Raw genomic sequence first — 20,471 nt, forward strand, 5'->3', positions numbered from 1 at the left:
TCTGATGCATTCAGTGGGACCTTGAGCTTAGAGATCATCTCTCCAACGTCCCTAATTTTATACATGGCAAAGCACAAGTCCTGAATAAGGAGCGGAGACTTCCCAAATCATCAGGTAGCTGTTGACATGACATCTTGACCAACTCTTGCAAGGTGAACCAGAAATTATTCTTTCCAGGAGGCAAAGGCAAATCACTTGATCTCGCTACACTTCAGCGTATTAAGCTACAGAATCAAAATGCTAGCATCCGACCACAGGCTCGTCGTACGGGTACGGTTGAGAACATGGAGCACAAGGTGTGGCACGTGGTAGGTGCCCAGTAGATGGTGACTGCTTTCATTACGGGAAGTTAGTGACACAGCACTTCCTGGATGAAATCAGCTTACTGCTAAGAACAAGAGCTGCATAGGGAGCTCTTAACCTTGGATGTTAATTATTTTAAGGTTTGTTGGCTGAAGGTCCCAGCTCTAAAAACTGACCATTTTCCAAGAAACAGCACTTTCAGTTTGTTTGTGCTTGGAGCGTGATTGGCTTTGGATCCTCTTCATTCACTGTAGCGGTTAACTTAACATTTTGCCTCAGTTAACCTCGAGGATGAGTGCAGTGTGACCTTGACTTAAATGTTCTTGCTTCCGGGACAACAAGGCGTCACGTAATTTACCAGTCCACCATTAGGACTAGATCTTAAACCCCCTCCCGGAATTAGGTTGATAGGAATCTTTGTGGTTGCCGTGTTACTCGCATGCTCTGGCTGGACCAAGCTCTGTTTGTGGGGTCGGTTCCTAACACATCCATGCCTTTTCTCTCCGCTCTGTGGCCTGACACACCATGCTGACGGTTACTGCCGCTTTATTTTCACCTTCCTACCTCCCTTGGGTTCCTCTTCCCCTAACTTAAAAGATCTAATACCTCTGACCAAATATATAGAATGAAGTGATCTGTCTGTAAGAGGAATTGGCCATTACCAGCAAATATTATGTTGCATCCCTGAGTTGTATTTGCTGTAGTAAGTTTATTCTAAAACTTACTAGGTGTTTTTATTTTCAGTTCTAAGCAGGAAATATTTACTAAACACCTACAGTGTGTTGGATTTTGTGCCAGTGGGCTCTTCAGTATTCTGAGGAATTCTGAGGAATCCTGGGACCCACAGGACATAGAACTCATTGAATGGGGGGAATGGCAGAGGGGTTGTCCAGGCAGAGGACACAGTGTGGGCCTATGGTGAAACCCGTTTACAACTTGCTTTGGCCTCACTTGGCGTACAGAAGGGCGGGTTTCTCCCGAGTGTGTTTATGGACACATATCTACCTTCAGAGAGTGAACAGGACTCTAAAGAGAGAGGATGAGGGCATTAGTGGATGTTAGTCACTTTCTCTCATCACCGACCTAGATGCCCCTCAGGGAGGGGTCCAGTGACCCTCGCCTACCTTAATGACCCTGTCATAGTCAGCCTGTACCCTCCTTCCCTATAAGAACAACCAAAATCATTACATGAAGGTAACACGAGCTTCACACGTCCGTTGCATATGGTGGCACATTCTGTGTGAGATTTTTGTATTCTTTTTAGAAAATAGAATGGCTCTAGTTACATAGGAAGACCTTTCTGTTAGGAGACTGCTTTTAAAAACAATCTTTTGAATGACTCCATATTTCCCGATGTAAATATACAATGTCGTGATTTATTTTACTCTTCCCTTATTGTTGGATATTTAGGTTGTTCACAGGGTCCCTCCCACACTCTTCATTTGGAAAAATTTCGGAGGAAAAGTTGTAAGAATACTACAGTTAACATCCATGTCTGGCACCTAGATCCACCAGTTACTTTGCCATATTTGCTTCTTATCTTTCCCCCCTCTGTCTATCCCTCTTCCTGTCTCTTGCCCTGCCCCTCTCTCAACACTGCCTTTTTGGCTGAACCATCTGAGAGCAAGTTGTAGAGAATGTGATTACCCCTAGATACTTAAGTATGTGTATCCGAAGCATAAGAGTATTCTTATCACACTTGGGGAGTTCATCATTGATCTCATAAGAAAACTGAATATTCAAATTTCTCCTCACGGCTGGTGGCTCCAGCACTGGACAGCTCAGGTCCAGAACATACTCAGAAGGCACTGTGGCCAAGGAGAGTGCTGAGCTGGACGCAGCAGGGCCCAGGAGGGGGCTTCGGCCTCAGTAGCGTACCACAGATAGAGGACGGGAGTGACAGATAGGGCTGGCTGGCTGAAAACCGGAGGATGAGCTGGAAGTCTGCGAACAGTAGGGTCATCCTTTACCCCAACCATCAGAACATTAGTAGGTAGGTAATTGTCTGTAGGGAAAGTAGAGGGTACCAGGGGACTCTTCTCTAATGGCATCGAGTGAACTACTTAAGGAGAATTAGGGATCCTGGTGTGCTGTTAGGACCCCACCCAGAAGCCCTGAATAACCAGATATTTGCGGTCCTCACTTTGTTGGTCTTTGAAGGCTGCTTCACTCTCAAGCGTTACCGAACAAGCACGGGTCACCAGATGTCTGAGGGAAGTCCACAGTGAAAAACAAACTAAACTAAATAAATGGCTGCTCAAAAATGACACCAGAAGAAATAAGTTGAGGCAATCAAAGAGTGCTTTTTTTTTTTTTTTTAAGAGTGCTTTAAAATGTAATTTGAGGGGCGCCTGGGTGGCTCAGTCGGTTGAGCGTCCGACTTCGGCTCAGGTCATGATCTTGCGGTCCGTGGGTTCGGGCCCCGCGTCGGGCTCTGTGCTGACAGCTCAGGGCCTGGAGCCTGTTTTGGATTCTGTGTCTCCCTCTTTCTCTGACCCTCCCCTGTTCATGCTCTCTCTCTCTGTCTCAAAAATAAATAAATGTTAAAAAAATTTTTAATAAAATGTAATTTGAGAAATCATCCTCTGCACCTCCTCATGATCATAGAGCAAATCCTATTTTCTAAAGATGGCCACACTGATGCTTTCCTACCTTGTGCCCTCATCATCCCTCTCTCAAGAGGAGGAAGGATCTGTCCCCTTCTCCTGGGATCTGGACAAGCTTTGTGACTAGCTGTTTGACTTCCGAGCCTGGATCGTAAAAGGCCATGCAGCTTTACCTTGTTCACCGAATCCGTGCAAGAATCCAGCTAACCCAAGGCCGCCATGCTGTGAGCAGGCCGATGGAGAGGCCACCAGATAGTGCTCTGGTAGGCAATCCTAGTTGGCAAGTCATCGGCCCAAGGTTCAGACTTACAAATGAGGAGCCTTCGGAACTTCCAGGTCCCCCGTCTAGTCACTGCCTCCTCAGCCCCAGCCTTTGAGTTTTCCAGCTGAGGTCCCAGACAAGCTATCCCTCCTGCATCCTGTCTGAATTCCTAACCCATGGCATTGGTGAGCATAATGAAATAGACATTGAGCTGAAAGAAGATGTTGTTGGGGCATCGAATTTGCTAGGGAATGTGGTGTGTGTGAAATCCCGTCTTTGGCTCTGATGTTTCTGGCTATTGGTAATAATAACCAAAACACAGTCTGACCTAGAATAGAGGCAGCCTTAATTTTGGTAGACGCCCCAGTCTACATATCTTGATGTCTACACTCAGGAATAAGTTTTCCCAGATAAAGGAAATCTGTGAAACTTCTCAGGCAGTGAAGTACTACTTCTGGACACAGAGTAAATATTTTAAAAGTATAAGTGAAGGACACTTTCTTTTGAAGGCCAATTAATCATTGTTTAGCCCTGGAAAGTCCAAAAATTAATTAATTATGGTTCTAAAATTCAGTGTTTTCAAAAGATTGAAATCTTATAAATGTAACTGGAGAAAAACCGGAGCTGTCCCTAAGATATTATTTTCTCAGTTACATTTTCCCCATTTGAGTATGGTTAATGGTAAAAATACATTGCAGACTCATACATGTAATTGACAGTATTTAGAAAAAAACAGCATAACTAGAATGAGCTGATCAATCTGTTGGTTTTTGATGCCTTGCTATAATTTTCCCTGTTACTGCTCTCCTTTTTCACTCCGTGATTCCATTACTACCTCTCCCAACCCCCCCCCCCCACAAGTGTTAAAGCTGAAATATGTGGACAAAGCCCGCTAGTAATGCGGACAGGGGACTCTCCATTTTGGGGGGCATGTGCTCAACCCTCTGCTTCAATTATAAGAGACATTATCAGGTCACTTTATTAACTGAAGAAATATTTTTTCTGCTTCCTGTAAATTAATCAGGAAGAGGATTAAAGATTTACCAGACAGAGGCCACGATGGAAACCAGGTATAAAGAATAAGTCTGAACTCTTGCTCTCAGAAGGGTAGTCAAACGCTCCTTTCTTATCGGTAACCGTCACCGAGAGGGCTCCCTGCACTTGCTCAAAAGTCATTTGTGTTTCTGTGTCTGTTCATCCTGTGTCTTGGTGAATGGAAAGTTATTTGGAACCTCTTTAGACAAAGCAAATCATATGTAGTAATTGTCTCCAACTTCTCAATGAAAGGGCAAAGTTTGAAAAACTGAGAACAGAAGAGAATTGAAAGGTCATCGTATGCGCATGAGAAACTAAAGAAATACGCACGAATGTAGTTAAGCTCAGAATCTTCCCTGCCCTTCACCCACTCCCTCATCATCCTTCCAACAGATACTAGGAAAAAATTTAATTGGTAAAATTGAATAAGGCGAAGCATATAGAGAAATAGGGAATAAAAATGGAAAACCAAAATTAAGGAATGTAGGGAAGCCAAGTAAGTGGGGAAAAAATGAAGCTGAATAACTGGAAAGAATAACTGGAAAATACTGGATATGCCAGAAGACTTAGAAAACTTGAGGCCTTCCGAGAGGACATTCAATTAAAACCAAAAGGATTTTTTTAGGTTTACTTAAAAAAAAAAAAAAGATTGTCAGAACCCTTTGATTTAATTTAAACTGAATATCCAATATTAATACATGGGATAAAATACTTTCAACTTACATGAGGAAAACCACAGAAAGGTTAAAAAACCTATTTATTTTTAGGTTCACTAATTAACTAAAAAAGGCTTACCCCCCTGTATAATTAAGGTACCTGAGTACAAAGAATTAATCTCTAAAGCTAAAGAAGAATGTAGGAGTCAAAACAGATTTTTCAGGTATTGTTTCTTAAAACTACAAACTTCCGAAAGTGTTCTCTGTTCTTCCAGTAAATCGTTGAGGAGCTACTGTAGATGAGGTACTCCCATTGGTGCCATGGTTGCAGGGGGGTGTCTAGAGACAAAACATGGTTGTTTCTATGGTGGTTGACAACAGGCTGATCATCCAAGATGGCTAGAATAAAGGCTTCCTGGTATTTGGTTATCTTAGACCATTCCTAGTTGTTGAATTTTCTAGTTTGTGCAGAGTTGACCGATGTATGCGTCAAGGCCTTTTATTTCAAAATAAATAAAAGTGGTAGGTAGGGACACAACATACTTTAATCCTTCTTAATCCCTTTTTAATTATGTAGAATCACCAAATGAGCGGAGGCAACCGCACTGAACCAGAATGCAGTCGGGCTCTCGGGGGGTTTAGCAAGTATCAGATGATTTGGTCTGGCACCCTGTGGCCTCAGGCTTCTCTGCTTTATCATTGCTGGCATCATTAGTGATGGCTATTTAATGAGCCCCCTCTTCTAAATTTTAAGACGTTGTTAATGTTAATGGTTAACCACTTTTTAACTCTTAACGCAGTTCTGTGAAACAGGTACTGTTCTTATTTTATAGCTGGCTACACTGAGGCTTAGAAGTGTAATGTCACCTTCATAGAGCTCCTGAGCCTCAAGTCAGGATTCAAATCCAAGTCTAAGTCTGGCACATGATCTTGGTGTTACTGTTCTGTGGGTCTACAGCCTTTTTTTTTTTTTTGTTTATTTATTTATTTTCAGAGGGACAGAGAGAGAGAGAAACTGGGGAAGGGGTAGAGAAAGAGAGGAAGAGAAAGAGAGAATCCCAAGCAGGCTCCGTACCACCAGTGCAGAACCTGATGCGGGGCTTGAACTCATGAAACGCGGGATCGTGACCTGAGCTGAAGTTAGAGACTTAACCGACTGAGCCACCCAGGTGCCCCAAGTCTGAAGTTTTTTTATCTGAATTTTCAAGTCCAAAAACCTCTAAAACTTGAAGTTGTTTTCTCATGCCTTTGGTGGCAAAACATGACCTGAACTTATTTGAGGCCATGGTCTCTGTCCTGCTCTCTGTAAATGTTTGCAGATTTCACTGCAGTTGTATTGTGTCTGTATAATAGACCATGTTGCACAATACACGTACATACTCCTTTTTACCTTCCTAAAATCTGATAACCTTGAAATTCTGAAACCATCTAGCCCTGTGGGTTTCCAGCACAGACAGGAACCTGACCGCCACCTGCCAGCCTGCCCCCACTTCTCCTGGTCCTTCCCCTTACCCTGACCCTAGGCTTCCAATTTGCTGCTACTGATGCAGACATGGCAGTTTGAAAATGGAAACTTTTTGTGTCAAGAAACTCAGGTAATTTTTTTAAATCCCAAGTTCATACTGCCACTCACCATTCTGATTCAACCCCCGTGGGCTTCTTCCTCTTCTCTCCTGTTCCCTCACTTCCTTCTCCTCCAGGGAGTACTTCATCATTTCTTTTGTGCTTAAAAAAAAAAAAAAGTGTCTTTTCTATTTAACCAGGATGCTAAGTATTTCTCCTGGTGTGTGAAAAGTTAGATGTACCTTTTACCTTAGATAATAACAGGTGCTTCATTTTGTGATGCGATTCACTATGATTTAAAAATCAGCATTTTCAGTGCATTTAAAATGATTCGTGTCTAAGAATTATATGAAACATTTTAGGAATGATATATATTACCTGAAGCAAAGCAGCCGGAGTCCTTTTAAATGTTAATCATCTAAAGCCAAATAAGTGTGCATAGAGGAGGTGATGGAAGGTCGTTGCTGGGATACCACGCCCATCTTCCTTAGTTGGGGGAAAAGTGGAAGACAGAATCATTGATTAGTTAAAGAAGTACCCAGGGCCTTCATTCAGTATATTCACTTAGAATAACCGAAGTAAGGGATGAATTGTTTAAGACTAATCTCTTACTCTAACTTTTTTTAAAAATGGAGAATGGGGCTCAGGGGTCAGTAGGAGAAAGAAAGGTTCTGCAGATGACTTTCAAAAGTGGATTCTTTATTTCTAGTCTTATTCAGCAGGAAGAGGAAAGGAATAAACCAGAACTTGGCTGCAAGTGTTAGCAAATCAGATTTACTTCTGGATCTCTGATTTGTGGCCTGTATCATGTTTGGAGAAATGGGAAGAGTTGGAGGAGGGTGGAGGAGAAGGGAAAAGGGGCGATGGGCATTGAGGAGGGCACTTGTTGGAATGAGCACTGGGTGTTGTAAGTGATGAATCGCCAGAATCTACCTCCAAAACCAAGAGCACGCTGTATACACTGTACATTAGCTAACTTGACAATAAATTATATTAGAAAAAAAAAAAGAATAAAGGAAAGAAAAAAAAGAAGATTGCTACTTGAGCCTTGCTTGTTTCTCTCTGAGCCTGGTCTCAAGGTTGCCCATCTCTGAACATCCTCCCGGCAGTATGGAGCATCAGGAAGGCCTGTGGAATGTGAAGGAGTTGGGATGGACCCATAAGTATCATGGAGAGTAGAAGAAGGACTAATGTTTATGGCTCACCTGCTCTGTGTCAGGCTCCATACACGTTACCACATTTAGTCTTTACAGAACCTGAATTTTCATCCCCATTTTACAGGTTAAGGCAGCTGAGATTTAGAGTGATTAAGAAGCTTACCCAAGGTTTCCTACCCCCAAAATGGAGGAGTTGGGGCTGAAGCACATTTCTGTCCCCAAAGCTCATGTCCTTTCTATCATGAACCCCATCCCCAAACCCCCCAGGTTTACAGCAGGACCTAGGGAGTGGGGGGCAAAACCTACGTGGAACCACTCTGGTCACAGAGCAGCTGGGGAAGTGGTTCATGTTTCCTCATTCTGCTGGCTGGGTACCTTTTCTCTCTCTCTGCCCTAGTTACATAAATTTTATGCACCACCAGCTCAGGGCGACCGACAGAAGACTCTCTGACCTCTGTCTTTGTGGTCGACACCGTGTCGTACCCTCTTGGACTTGCCATAGTAGGTCACTCTGCTTCTGAGTACACCTGTGAGCTGGTTTCTCTGGCACGTCCTGAGCCCTGTGTCCCGATCAGAGTAGGTCTGTGGCCACTTCCCAGAGTGACAAAGCTCTGATTCCTGGAGAAACACGTTTGAAGAAAACCTTAGGAATGAGTCAACATGCAGTAGGTGAATATTTGTGGAATGAGTGGATCTGTTGCATTCTGGAAACCCCTGTAAACAGGAGTGGATTTGCATGTTCTCCTACTTTTGTACTTGGCAGCTTTCCCACAGTGTTTATTTGAAAACAAGTTCAGATTATATCCCAGGTCACTTTTATATCACTGCTGGTAACCCTAGCAATGTATTTGTGTTAAGGAAAAAAAAACTGCTTTCAAGGTTGCCTCTTGGAATAAATGTTCTTTTTCTATTCTAATTAAATTTTCTTCAGCTTGCCATTTCAGAGGATAAACATTTAGCTGGAGACCCTAGGATTGTTTAATTTTCTCTTTGTAAGCAGTAACTGTGCCGTCACGAGAGCACTCTGTTATTGCATCTGTTAGATTATAAAATCATGGAACATTTATTATCTCTTAATAGGGAGAGATAATGCGTGTGAGAAGACTTCATATATGTTTCTACGAAAGGAGCTTCCTGTACGACTGGCTAACACGATGAGAGAAGTTAATCTTCTGCCGGATAACTTGCTTAACCGCCCTTCGGTGGGGTTGGTACAGAGTTGGTGAGTAAATAATGTGGCTTTAGATGGGTCTTTCCATGATGCTCTGGACACTTGGCATTGAGACCATTCTCCCTAAAAGTACACGCATGCCAGTGTGGGAGTGAGTCATTTGGGATAGCTGGGTTTTCCAAGCAGTTATACGTGTTTGTTCGTTTGTTTTTGTGACAGTTTAAAATTGTCTTAATGAAAATACTTCTCACTTGTACTAACCGCTTTCTTGACTTCTCAAATTTTATTTTTCTGGTTATAAGTGTAATTGCCCATCGGAACAAAAATTGGTACAGAAAAATATACAGGAATAACAATGCTGTGACCTCTGGGCACTGGTCTGCCATCCTTTGGGTAAGGGAATGTTGCCACTTTGATCAAGTCTCAGCCTTGCTCCTGTTGTTTTCCTGTTAAAGGAGTTTCTTGGAGGCAGTATTTCTTTTCGAGAAAATGAAGTTGTTTAAAGGGGAACCTTGGGCTGTAAAAATATCAGTACCTAATGTGCTTCCTTTGCCTTGTGAAAATTAGAAAAAATCTGAGCAAAGTGTGACATCAAGTTTGATCGGGTACAGCTCTGACGCTTCAGGCATGGTTACTGAATTGGGACAGTCAAATGTGTCACCAAACCAGTCACTAGGTGAGCAGGGTGAGGTTGGCGAGTGGTAGGGTGTAAGAGCAGGTGGTGTATTTTCAGAAAGGCATCTGCGTATGGTCGAGAAACACTTGCATGTCTCCTGCGTATTATAAAAAGCAAGGTAGAAGTCACCAAGAAAGCTGGAAGAGTTAGGGAGGCCAGATAAAAAAGTGTTCTCAAGCCAGTACAGAGGAAGCGCACAGAGGATGTTGGGGTGGGGGGTGGTGGGGGGATGAAGAGGCTGCTGTGGCTTTGCACTGCCCCTGGGTAGATGGGTGGAGGGGGCAGGGGCAGGGACAGCATTTTAGGGGAAGGGAATGATGGGGACAGATAGAAGGCGAACGGAGCTATTAATTAGTTGGCATTTAAAGGGTTAATGGCAGCCAGGCTACCGAAGGGGAATGGACATTCAGCCGTGATTCCTCAGTAATATTTATTATAATCTGTTCTTAGGGCTAAGCTTGAATTGTCTGGGAAGCAGTATATTGGGTGGGCACCAGTCTCCGTTCCAGACAAGCAGCGGCTCCTGGCTGTGGCAGGCTCGGGGGCCCAGGGGTCCGGGGCAGGTCAGAGAGCTGGCCATGGTGACTTGGCTCTCAAAGTAGGTTGCTTTCCACCCCAGATGTGTAGCTCATTTCCGGATCGACGAGTGTTTGTTTGCGTGAGACTTCTTGATTGCCTCGAGACCATCACCAGAAAATTTTCTCCAGAAAATGTGAATTCACTATCAGGGTCATTGTCGTGGGGATTGTAGGTTGGCTAGATGGCCGTCAAGTCCCCTGGGCCTGGTGGTGGAGGCTGACAGTCAAACCTATTGCTTATGTAAAAGTTACTTCATGGGCTTCAAAGTGATTTGCTGGCAAAGTATAGACTCAGATGACCGGGTCAGCTCTTTTTTTGTCTCATATTTGTCTTCCATAGCCATTCCAAACTTATGCATGTCATTTTTAACTTTTTTTTAAATCCAATTTTGAAATAATTCCCAAAGTAACAGAAAGGTTTGCAAGACTAGTAGCAAGAATGCCCATATACCTTCCCCCGGATTCACTAATTGTTAACATCTGGCAGTATTTCTTCTGCTCTTCTCATATTCATTCTCTCTCTGTGCACGTATGTATGTATGTATGTATGTGTGTGTGTGTGTATGTTTATGGTATATCACACATGTGGTACGTATATGATACACATTATTTTTTTCCCTAAACCATTTGGGTTAACGGTAGACATCATGTCCCTCTACCCCTAAATGCTTTAGTATATATCTCTTTCAGAACAACTCTTAGAAATCCATAGTATGGTTATCAAATTTGGGAACTTAACATTGATGCGGTAATATTTTCTTTTTTTAATGTTTATTTTTGAGAGAGAGAGAGAGAGAGAGAGACAGACAGACAGAGGATCTGAAGCGGGCTCTGTGCTGACAGCAGAGAGCCCGAAGCAAGGCTTGGACTCATGAACCGTGAGATCATGACCTGAGCCGAAGTCAGACACTTAACTGACTCAGCCACCCAGGTGCCCCAGTCCAGTGATAATTTTCTAATATGGGACAACTTGTTCCCACTGGCCTAACAGTGCTCTTTTTGTTTTAAGTAACCCCCCGCCCCCCAATTTAGAAATCTATTTTAGGATCACACATTGTGCTTAGCTGTTGTTTCCTTTTCCTCTTAATAGTGACTCTTACAACAGGCTGTGAAGCCCACCTCGCTAGAGCGTGTTCTCCTTGTTCTCTTGACTTGAGGGCTGGGCAGCTCCACGTGATCTTTGGCTCCTCTCTGTTCATGACTTGGCTCTTTAGATGAACTACCCCTTTGGAAAGGATGGGTTACCTCCCTAGAATTCTGCGGGCGTGTTAGATAGAGGGCCTTATTGCGTATGGCTGACTTTGGCCTTTCCGAGAGGTTTGACCTGAAGATTTCAACAGTACCTAACTCATAGCCTGATGTGCCCAGAGGCTTTTAAAAAATACATGTGCAGATGAGCATACTTTCAGTGTCATGCATTGTTACAAAGTTCAAGTGAGGCTGATTAATAAAATATTATTCCTGTTGATGTATTTATGTGCTCCACAGTCAGTTTTTGTTGTTGGAGTACCTCATCCTCTCTCCAAAGCTGGTTAGTAGGATTAGTGGTAATTAATTGTTCGAAATAATTATATTCAGGGATAATTCTTTCCGGGCATGTTCAGATCCAAAGCAGAGATGGCGCACGTCTGAGTAATTGGCATCTCTGAATCCCCTCCAGATCCAGCAGGTTCTGTCTGGATACAGCTGCTCCAGTAATGTGCCTCTCTCAATCCCATTTTTCTCTGTTCTCCAGATATTTATTTTGGACACATTATTTCCTGTACTGACCTTGATTGAGATATGTAGCTATTTTTAATCCAGAAGCTGTTTCTGAGGACCAGAGAGGCATTCCTTCTCCTCCAATGCAGTATTGATGAGATTGGTTTAACTCTGAGAAGGAACATTTATTTGTAGTTTCCAAGTTCGTAGCGTGTGCTTTAGTGTCACATAGTGTTTCTTAACAGTAGATACGTACTTTTTGGCTAATCAAACTGTAGATTTGGTTTACCAGTTAGAATATGTTTGTGAATGGCAGAAGACCCAACGAAACAATAAATTGGCTCCGGTAGCCAGAAGGATGAGCTTTTGGTGTTGGTTCAATTCAGAGATTCATGAGGTTATCCAGGCCCTGCTTTCCACGGCATTAGCTTTATTTTCAGGCTGGCTTTCCTCCTGGTGACAGAATAGCTACAACATCTCCAGGCTCCACACCCACATGGCACACTGTACAAAAAGCAGAGCGAGGTAATTTCTTTCCCAAAGTCCTCGACCATGTCTTCTCTTTCACTGGCCTGAATTGGGGCGGTATGACCATTCCTGAGCCAGTCCCTGTGTTCAGGGGAATGCCTATCGGACTAGTTAGTCATTAGTGACGAGAAAAATACCATTACCCAGAGAAAAATCAGGCCACCCAGGAGCTTTGCATGGCATCAGCTTCCCCTGCAGCACCTGGGCTACATGGGGGGGAGGGAGAGATAGGGGAGATACCTGAGTGAAAATTTGGGCTGCTGTTAGGACGTGGGAAAGGGGGAATGGATGGCAATGAACACAGTAGGCAATTAACACAGTAACTCATCTTTTTTAGGTATATGCAGAGCTTTCTTGAACTCCTAGAATACGAGAATAAGAGTCCTGAGGATCCACAGGTCTTGGATAAGTAAGTATGGTACCAAACTTACCTGAAAGTACAAACTTCTACGTTAAAAAATGTGTTGGTAAATGGAACTCGTGGCATTAAGAACCAAGAAGTTTAATTTGGACAAAAGCACTAGGTTTGTTAATGGGTAACAACTTGACGTCACATTTTTAAATAATTTGAGTTAAGAATTTAACGTAGCACAAAAGGAATAATGACTTCAACATTGTTTCACGGTCTAGTTCTTAACTACTTTTACTCATGGTGAACTGGCGCAGGCCCCTCACTGTAAATATCGCAGTAAATGTTCCACCTAGTGGTGGTTTTAAGAATGCAGTGGCCTCTATATAGACATGAATTTATCTATTCAGTCCTTTACAGATGTTGTTTGTTTTTTTTTTTAATTTTCAAGGCGATATAACATTTGAGCTCGGAAAAGCTGTAATGCTTTTATTTTGGAGCAGCATAAATGAGTGTGCTTTTAATATAATGACCTGAATTCTCTTGTTGCTATTACGCATGAAGACTGCTGAATTCTCAAATTCTCTTGCTGATGGAAAATGTTTCTGTTTTTTCATTTTCATTTAACTGAAAAACACTAACCCCAGCTCTGAGTGTGGTTTTCTTTTTTACCCCCAAGAGAAATTAAGTATCCCCTTCACATCACTTTCCTCCTGTTTCGCGTACACACGAGCAGATACGCAGGGCAGGCCTGTTGTCCTGAAGAATTTCTACGTAGAAGCCTGGTCCACATAGTTGTGACACCAAACGCCTTATATAGGCGTTCCGGAAAAAGAACCAAGAAACTTTGCGTTATGCAAGCAACCTTAGCTCGAGGCATTGAACCCAGCCCTTTCAATGTACAGCTCAGGGAACTGAAGTCAGAGAAGTGAACTGACTTGCCCCACGTGGTAACATTCGCTAGTAGCAGAACTTGGATCCGTAAGTCATTGTTCCATTTCCTTAGTACAGTGTTCTTTACAACGTTCCATAGTGCCCGAGCCGCCAGTTTGAGCCTTGAGTAGCTAGCTCCAGTTTAGTTTAAATTAAAATTTAAGGAAGAAGAATCCTGACCTGTTTTATACTTTGCTAGGTGTTTTGTTGATGGATTTGTGACTTGTGGAGGGGAGGCATTGGATTAGAGCTCCAGATGCAGTGTTTTCATTGCTAGAAGCCATTGCTGCCATTTAAGGTATTGAAATTAAATGAATTGAATCTAGGAGCTTCATTTTCTCAGAAGTCATTAGCTAGTAACAGTTTGTCTTGATGCCATTAGGATGACTTCTCTAGCTTCAAATTCTAGGGTATAGATTGGTGGAAGTATGTAATATTGCGGCTGTATGTTTCCCGGAATCCTGTCTCAATTTCTGGAACAGGTTATCGGTCAGATGCAACTTACGGACATGAGCCCATTTTGGAAACTGCCAAGTGCTGGATCCAGTGTGTGTGAGATCATAATGATAATCAGTCTCCCTTAGTGAGTTTTGATGGCCTGCCCTGGTTCACACAGCTAGTTAAGATAGTTGGGTTTTCAGAAGCCCGCTGCTCCTGGCGAAGGAAGGAAAGGAAGGTGAGCGAGTGGCTTTACTCATGGTGGTAGCCTTTTCCAGTCTGGGAGAGGTTATACAGGAGTCCCGGGCAGGGAGATCATTTAAGTAAAGTGAAAGCAGCTTAGAGCACAAGGTTACTTCCCATGATGATAAAGTTAAGAAGAGCCCAGGAAGACTGGGGAAGCTTCTGAGAATTGAGCCCTTGAGGCAAGTCTCCTTCCTTCCAGTCAGGTGAGGTGTTTCTCTACTATAATGAAATCTTAAGCTTTCGTGATATTTAATTTCTAAATAGGTTGGAAAGAACGTTACGTAGAGGACAAACTGTCCGTTTTGAAATGTCTTCTGGATAATTATGACCTTTCAGTTTCATGGTTGATTTATTCATCTTTGATGTCTTTGTATGTATGTATTGGTTACAGAAGTATTTCATCACTGAGAAACATGAGACTATTCAGATAAGTAAAAAGAAAGTCACTCCAAATTTCCATTATCAGGAGACCACCACTGTTAACATTTTCCTTCCATACTTTTTCCTAGGCATCCATATTTTTATATGTGCACAATGTTTTACAAAAATAACTGTGGGCATTATAGATCTCTGTACCATTATTAATGGTTTCAAAATGATCCATCTACAGGTAAGTCATGTGATTTGACCTCCTGTCATTGAGTTTTAGAATGGTTTGTATTTTTCTTGCTACTCTAAACAGGGCTCTAAAAAATAGCTCTTAAATACAGCTGTTGGCCTTGTCCTGTTACTTTCCTGGGATCAGTTCCTGAGAGTGGAATGACTCTCTTTGGTCTTTTGATATATGCTGTTAAATTGCCCCTAGAAATGCATCAGTTATGCTTCCTTGCTCTAGATGACACTGGTTATTGGGGCGCCCGGGTGGCTCAGTCGGTTGAGCATCCGACTTCGTCTCAGGTCATGATCTCGCGGTCTGTGAGTTTGAGCCCCGCGTCGGGCTCTGTGCTGACAGCTCCTAGCCTGGAGCCTGCTTCGGATTCTGTGTGTGTGTGTCTCTCTCTCTGCCCCTCCCCCGCTTATGCTCTGTCTCTCTCTGTCAAAAATAAACAAACATTAGATGACACTGGTTGTTATTCACCAGTTTGATAAGCAGAGGATAGTATTTATTGTGTTGTTTTGCCTTTCTGTTACTGTTTTGAAGGAGAAGTTACTGGCATTTGCATTTTCTCTGTGGTAAATTTCCCATTGACACCAGATCCCTTGCCTCATTTTCTGTTGGGGTGCTCATCTTTTCCTTTATCAAGGATAGCAGTAGCTCTTGTAAATGTAGTTTTCCCTGTTTTTTTTTTTTTTTTTTTTTTTTTTGGCCTTTGTAATGTGTATCCCTATAGAATTGCTGAAACTCTACATAGTACTATCATTTATTTCTTCATGGTTTCTACCTATGGTGTTCATCTTGGACCAGCCTTCCTTACCCCAAGGTATACTATATACTTATTCACCCGATTTTCTTTTATTTTTTCTGTGATTTCATTCTTTCACATTTAAATCTTTTAACTACATTTTTGGCTTAAGTCTTGAAATTGGGATGTGACTTAAATTGTTAGCCAGCTGTCCCAACTAATTTGATTGTTTCCCTACCGACTTGGAACACCACTTTATAAATATGCTAAGTTTTTATGTACACAGACTTACTTGCCCTTGTGCCTTTTTCCAAGCTTTTTATTTGGTTCCATTGACTTGTCTTTCTATTCTTAGTTACCACTCTTAGTACATATTTTCCCCTCTGTATCTTTATAGTAATATACCATAATACTTGTAGGTTTGTTTTAATTGCCTTTGTTCTATCTATATTTTGTCGCTCTGTTTTACTGCTATGAGAAATTCATTTCAAAATTTTACTCTTAAGAAATTTCGCATTGTTTATTCATGGAAGCTGTTGCTTTGAGACTTTATAATAAATCCTTGGAGATATGGGGAGACTGTCCTCATGTTGTCAGAAGAAATATTAATGTGTTCTGCAATTATTCACCAAAAATTTATAGAACCTGTATTATATGTGATTGCTTTTCCAGAAAGTCACTGGGTTACTAAAAAGATCTTTGAGCATTTTTTTTTTTTAACTAGAACCTCTTACTTTTTATGTCTTTGAAAGAATTTCGATAGAAAGTTTCACGCAAAAACTTGGGTAATAGTTTAGTTTCTCATGAATATTTCCTTGTAGCCTATAATGATTATGTCTCTACTTAAAAAAATACCAGCACATAGAAAATCCAGAGACAGAGCTGGGAAGTTCATGCATCAGCCCATGAAATATAAAGACTGACCTCTTTTTGTTTCCCTCCTACACAGCTTTCTGCAAGTTCTGATTAAAGTCAGAAATAGACACAATGATGTGGTTCCTACAATGGCACAAGGAGTGATTGAATACAAGGAGAAATTTGGGTTTGATCCGTTCATTAGCAGTAACATCCAGTATTTTCTGGATCGGTTCTATACCAACCGCATCTCTTTCCGCATGCTTATTAACCAGCACAGTAAGTTGTGATTTTGGTCCACTTTTGAATGGGTACCCAGAGTGATTTCTCCCCAGTGTTTTCCTGTTGTTTGATTTAGAATGTACTGATCTGCATTTTTGTATGTAGAAATTTCATTTCTAGTTTAGTTTCTCCCAAGTAAATCCTGTCTGTTAAAAAGCTATTCTTTAGCATTCTTTGTTAAAAGAGACCCTTGAAATTTGATGCTCATATTAGAGACTGGAACTCTGCTCGCCCTTTAAGCCTCTGCCATTACCTTCCTAGTGAAGGCATCGCACTGCTTGGATGTGTCCCTGGGAGGACGCTCCGAGAGGATGTTTTACTCGGGATGTTACATGGTCTCCTTGTTGGTTTTAAAAACATTGATCCTGGGAATATTAAATTGGCATTATGACAGCCTGAGGCAATTGATCTTTAATTTCACAGTGATCACTGAAATCAGATTAAGTGAATTGTGAAACCATAATCTCTTGCAGAGTTTTAGTCCCCTCACCAGGATGATAAGCAGATAAGAAAAAAAAAAAAAAACTAATTCTTGCCACAAAAAACTTTTGGGCTCGTTTTCAGCCTTGTTTCTTTGCCTGATTTCATAATTGTTACGAAAAAGCACCTCCATGTCTAGGGTCTAAATCACCCTCTTTGCTGAAGCAGAACATAGGCAGAACATCTTTACTAATTTGTTTGGATAAGTGAATGTTAAATAATTAATACATGTGGGTTGGTCCCAAATGAATATCTTTTAAAAATAGGAATGTATAACAATTTATAGGAAATTTAAATGAAAAAACAACCTAATTACTATTGATTTAAACTACTTACATGATTTGTGACCTACTGTGTCTGTGTACGTGTATATGTACATGTTTTTGGGTCATTGATTAAGCAAGGTTGTGCCCCTCTTTCTTCCACTTGATCAGTTGGAACTATAGGTTTTGGCCTAATGCCCTTATTTGTCATTTTTCATAATTTAAAACCTCCCCTGCTTTATTTAAGCATTCGCTTTTGTGGAATCCAAGTTATCCCCAATTTCTGTCCGATTTGAAAATAACTACATCTATAAACATTTGGATTTAGATGACTTTTTTCTTGAGGGCTCCTTTTGGCTTTTATTCAGGAGTAAAATTTCACAGATGTTGTGTGTTGTGAAACTGTTTGAATGTACTTTTAAAAATGAGCAAAAAAAATACTTGAATGGATACTATTCGTGTAGACTGCTCTGGAGAACAATCTCTGTTACAGAGGCACTTGAGGTGCTCACAGCAAAGATACTTTGCAAGCCTGCACCGACAGGGCAGTCTGCGGTTTCTAAATATGTTGTGAATGTTGGAATCACTGTCTGGAGTGGTATGGAGAAGGTGGGTAAACTTGGCTAAGGATGAAAATAACTTTTTCCTCCATGTCACATTGAGTCAGGGAGAAAAGGGTTGGACAGCTGGCACGTGTCACCGCTTTCGGACCTACTCATAGCACCCGGCGGTCCAGTGGAGCCAATCAGCCACCATTATATGTGTTCTGTCGCTTTAAGTCAGTGCGGATGCTAAAATGATTCTTAAAAACAAGACAATCCTTTTACAGCTTGTAAGCCTACAGTTGCCTGCTTTGCTTTTAATCTCTCCCTTCCCTTTTGTGTTTGTTTAGCTCTTCTGTTTGGTGGTGATACTAATCCGGTTCATCCTAAACACATAGGAAGTATCGATCCCACCTGTAATGTGGCTGACGTAGTGAAAGGTAAGGAGACCACTATCGTGTTAGTGATTGGAGTTCAAATAGGATTGTGGTCTCATTGAGGCAACCCTAGCGTTATGGTGCCAAGTTCTTGGCTCTTTCATCGGGCTGGGCCCAAGCCACTTGTGCCAAATATGTGACAGTTCAGGAAAAGATGGATAATTAGCACTGTTCGAAATGGGAGTTTCTACCTCATTGACTGGAGTTTTACGTATAGTTTTATCTTAAACACTGAACTGTTGCGTAGCCTAAGTAGCGTTCTAAGTTTGGATTGCTACCAGTACCTGAAACTTCCAGGAAATATAAATCCGTGTTATAAAATTCAGCTGAATTCACAGGTTTGTAACATCTCAACATCCTTTTGATGTGCACCCCAGGTTCGGGCATCTGTGTGGCATGTGAGCTTCATGGGTTCACTGGCCATCCACCCAGACACCCTTCTAGTAGCCTCAGGGTAGAATGGAGCCCTGCAGCCATACGTCCTACGACCCAGGCACTTGTAATTTGAACAGCAGTTTCCTCGTTGTTCATTTAAGATAAATGTTACCTCCACAAAGCCTTACTTGTTTTAAGCGACCCACCTGCCTGGACCTTTTCAATTTTTTTTCAATGTTATGGTTACTCTGTGCAGCCTCAGATCCCCAAACTGCTCCTTCCCAAAGATTGTATCTCCTACTGTGGCCCTCCTCTTTTTCCCCTAAACACGCACAAGTTTTCATGGCCACAGTCCTCCCCGTTTTTCATCAAGGAGCTTAGTTGCTCTTTTTCTAAACTGTGTAGCTAAGTGGGAGGCAGAAGAAGGCCTTGTCTTCTTGGCCAAGCTCTCAAGCCCACCTCAAGCAGAGTGACCTTTGCTGTTTGAGCTTAGAGGGACGAGGTAGATGGCCTAACAGGTGCAGCCTCCGCAGTGGGGGAGCAGACCAGACCTTTAGCAGCGATAGGTAAGGAAGATCTGTGCCGTTTGCATAGCCTGGGTGTTGCTAAACCCAGGGAGGGGGACCCCGGCATGGTGGCCTTAGCACACCCAAGGATCATTGAGCTGTTCTGGCCTCTGTTTACTTAGGACACATTCATTCAAATGATGTCAGTTATAAGGTGAATATAGGCCCAGCCTCAGCTCCCTAGGAATCCTATAGGTTGCTCGCTCACAAGATAACCCTGTGGTTGATCATGACCTCTGCAGGCCCCCGGGTAGAAGGGGAGCAGGATCGGTCTTGTCCTGGCTTGTGTTCATCAGACCCTAGCCCACTGGCTTTTACGAATCAGAAAGCCTGGTTCAGATAGTTGCCCGCTCGTAGAGAAAAAGGCACAAATCCAGAAAGCACAGGAACTTGATTATGTACTGAATATATGCCTTTTCTTTTGAACTATAAGCATTTGTGTTTTACATTGGTTTTGTGACTCATTGAATTTAGCGTATGCCCATAAGATGGTCAATAGACATTCCTTGTTTTGACAAATTTTAATCCTTTTGATAATTTACTATTTTAAAACGCACTTTATTGAGATAGAATTCTCATACTGTACAATTGACCTATTTAAAGTATACACACGATTCAGTGGTTTTTAGCACAGGTGCAGAGTTGTGAATTCATCACCACAGTCAGCCTCACATTTTCATCACGGAAATAAACTCCATGACCATTGGCAATCGTCTCCGTCCACCCAGCCCTAGGCAGCTACGGGTCTACTTTCTCTCTATAGACTTGCTATTCTGGACACTTTCGTAAGTGGCATCACACAACATGCGGCCTTTTGTGTCTGGCTTCTTTCACTGAGAAGAATGTTTTCAAGGCTCGTCCACATCGCATGTGGGTCAGTACTTTATTCCGTCTTACAGCTGAGTAATGGTCCAGTGGATGGATATACTACATTTTGTTTATTCATCAGTTGATGGACATTTGGGTTAGCTGGGCACCCTTGAACGTGTTAGGTAATCTCTTCGGGCCTCAGTTTCTTCATCTGTAAAATGGTGCTGTTGGTAAGTCATCTTTGTCATAGGGTTAAATGAGTTGATCTAGAGAGAGCTCCTAAAGCAGGGCTCCCACCCGGTAGGGACTGTAGGCA

At 42.1% G+C, this 20,471-nt stretch overlaps 1 protein-coding gene across 4 annotated transcripts in view; it reads left to right on the plus strand.

Annotated features, from left to right (window-relative positions):
• The window catches only part of PDK3 (pyruvate dehydrogenase kinase 3), a 68,645-nt gene that overhangs the window by 15,761 nt on the left and 32,413 nt on the right, over positions 1-20,471 (plus strand). For 3 of the 4 annotated variants that reach the window (XM_045473264.1, XM_045473262.1, XM_045473263.1), the window contains exons 2-5: positions 8,663-8,804; positions 12,574-12,645; positions 16,495-16,679; positions 18,318-18,407. In XM_045473264.1, coding sequence (XP_045329220.1) covers positions 8,663-8,804; positions 12,574-12,645; positions 16,495-16,679; positions 18,318-18,407 — 489 coding nt within the window. Of the gene's footprint in view, positions 1-8,217; positions 8,252-8,662; positions 8,805-12,573; positions 12,646-16,494; positions 16,680-18,317; positions 18,408-20,471 lie in introns of those variants that run through there. The other variant, XM_045473265.1, reaches the window with a different exon arrangement.

This window comes from Leopardus geoffroyi, chromosome X (assembly GCF_018350155.1).
Source record: "Leopardus geoffroyi isolate Oge1 chromosome X, O.geoffroyi_Oge1_pat1.0, whole genome shotgun sequence".
Classification (NCBI taxonomy): domain Eukaryota; kingdom Metazoa; phylum Chordata; class Mammalia; order Carnivora; family Felidae; genus Leopardus; species Leopardus geoffroyi.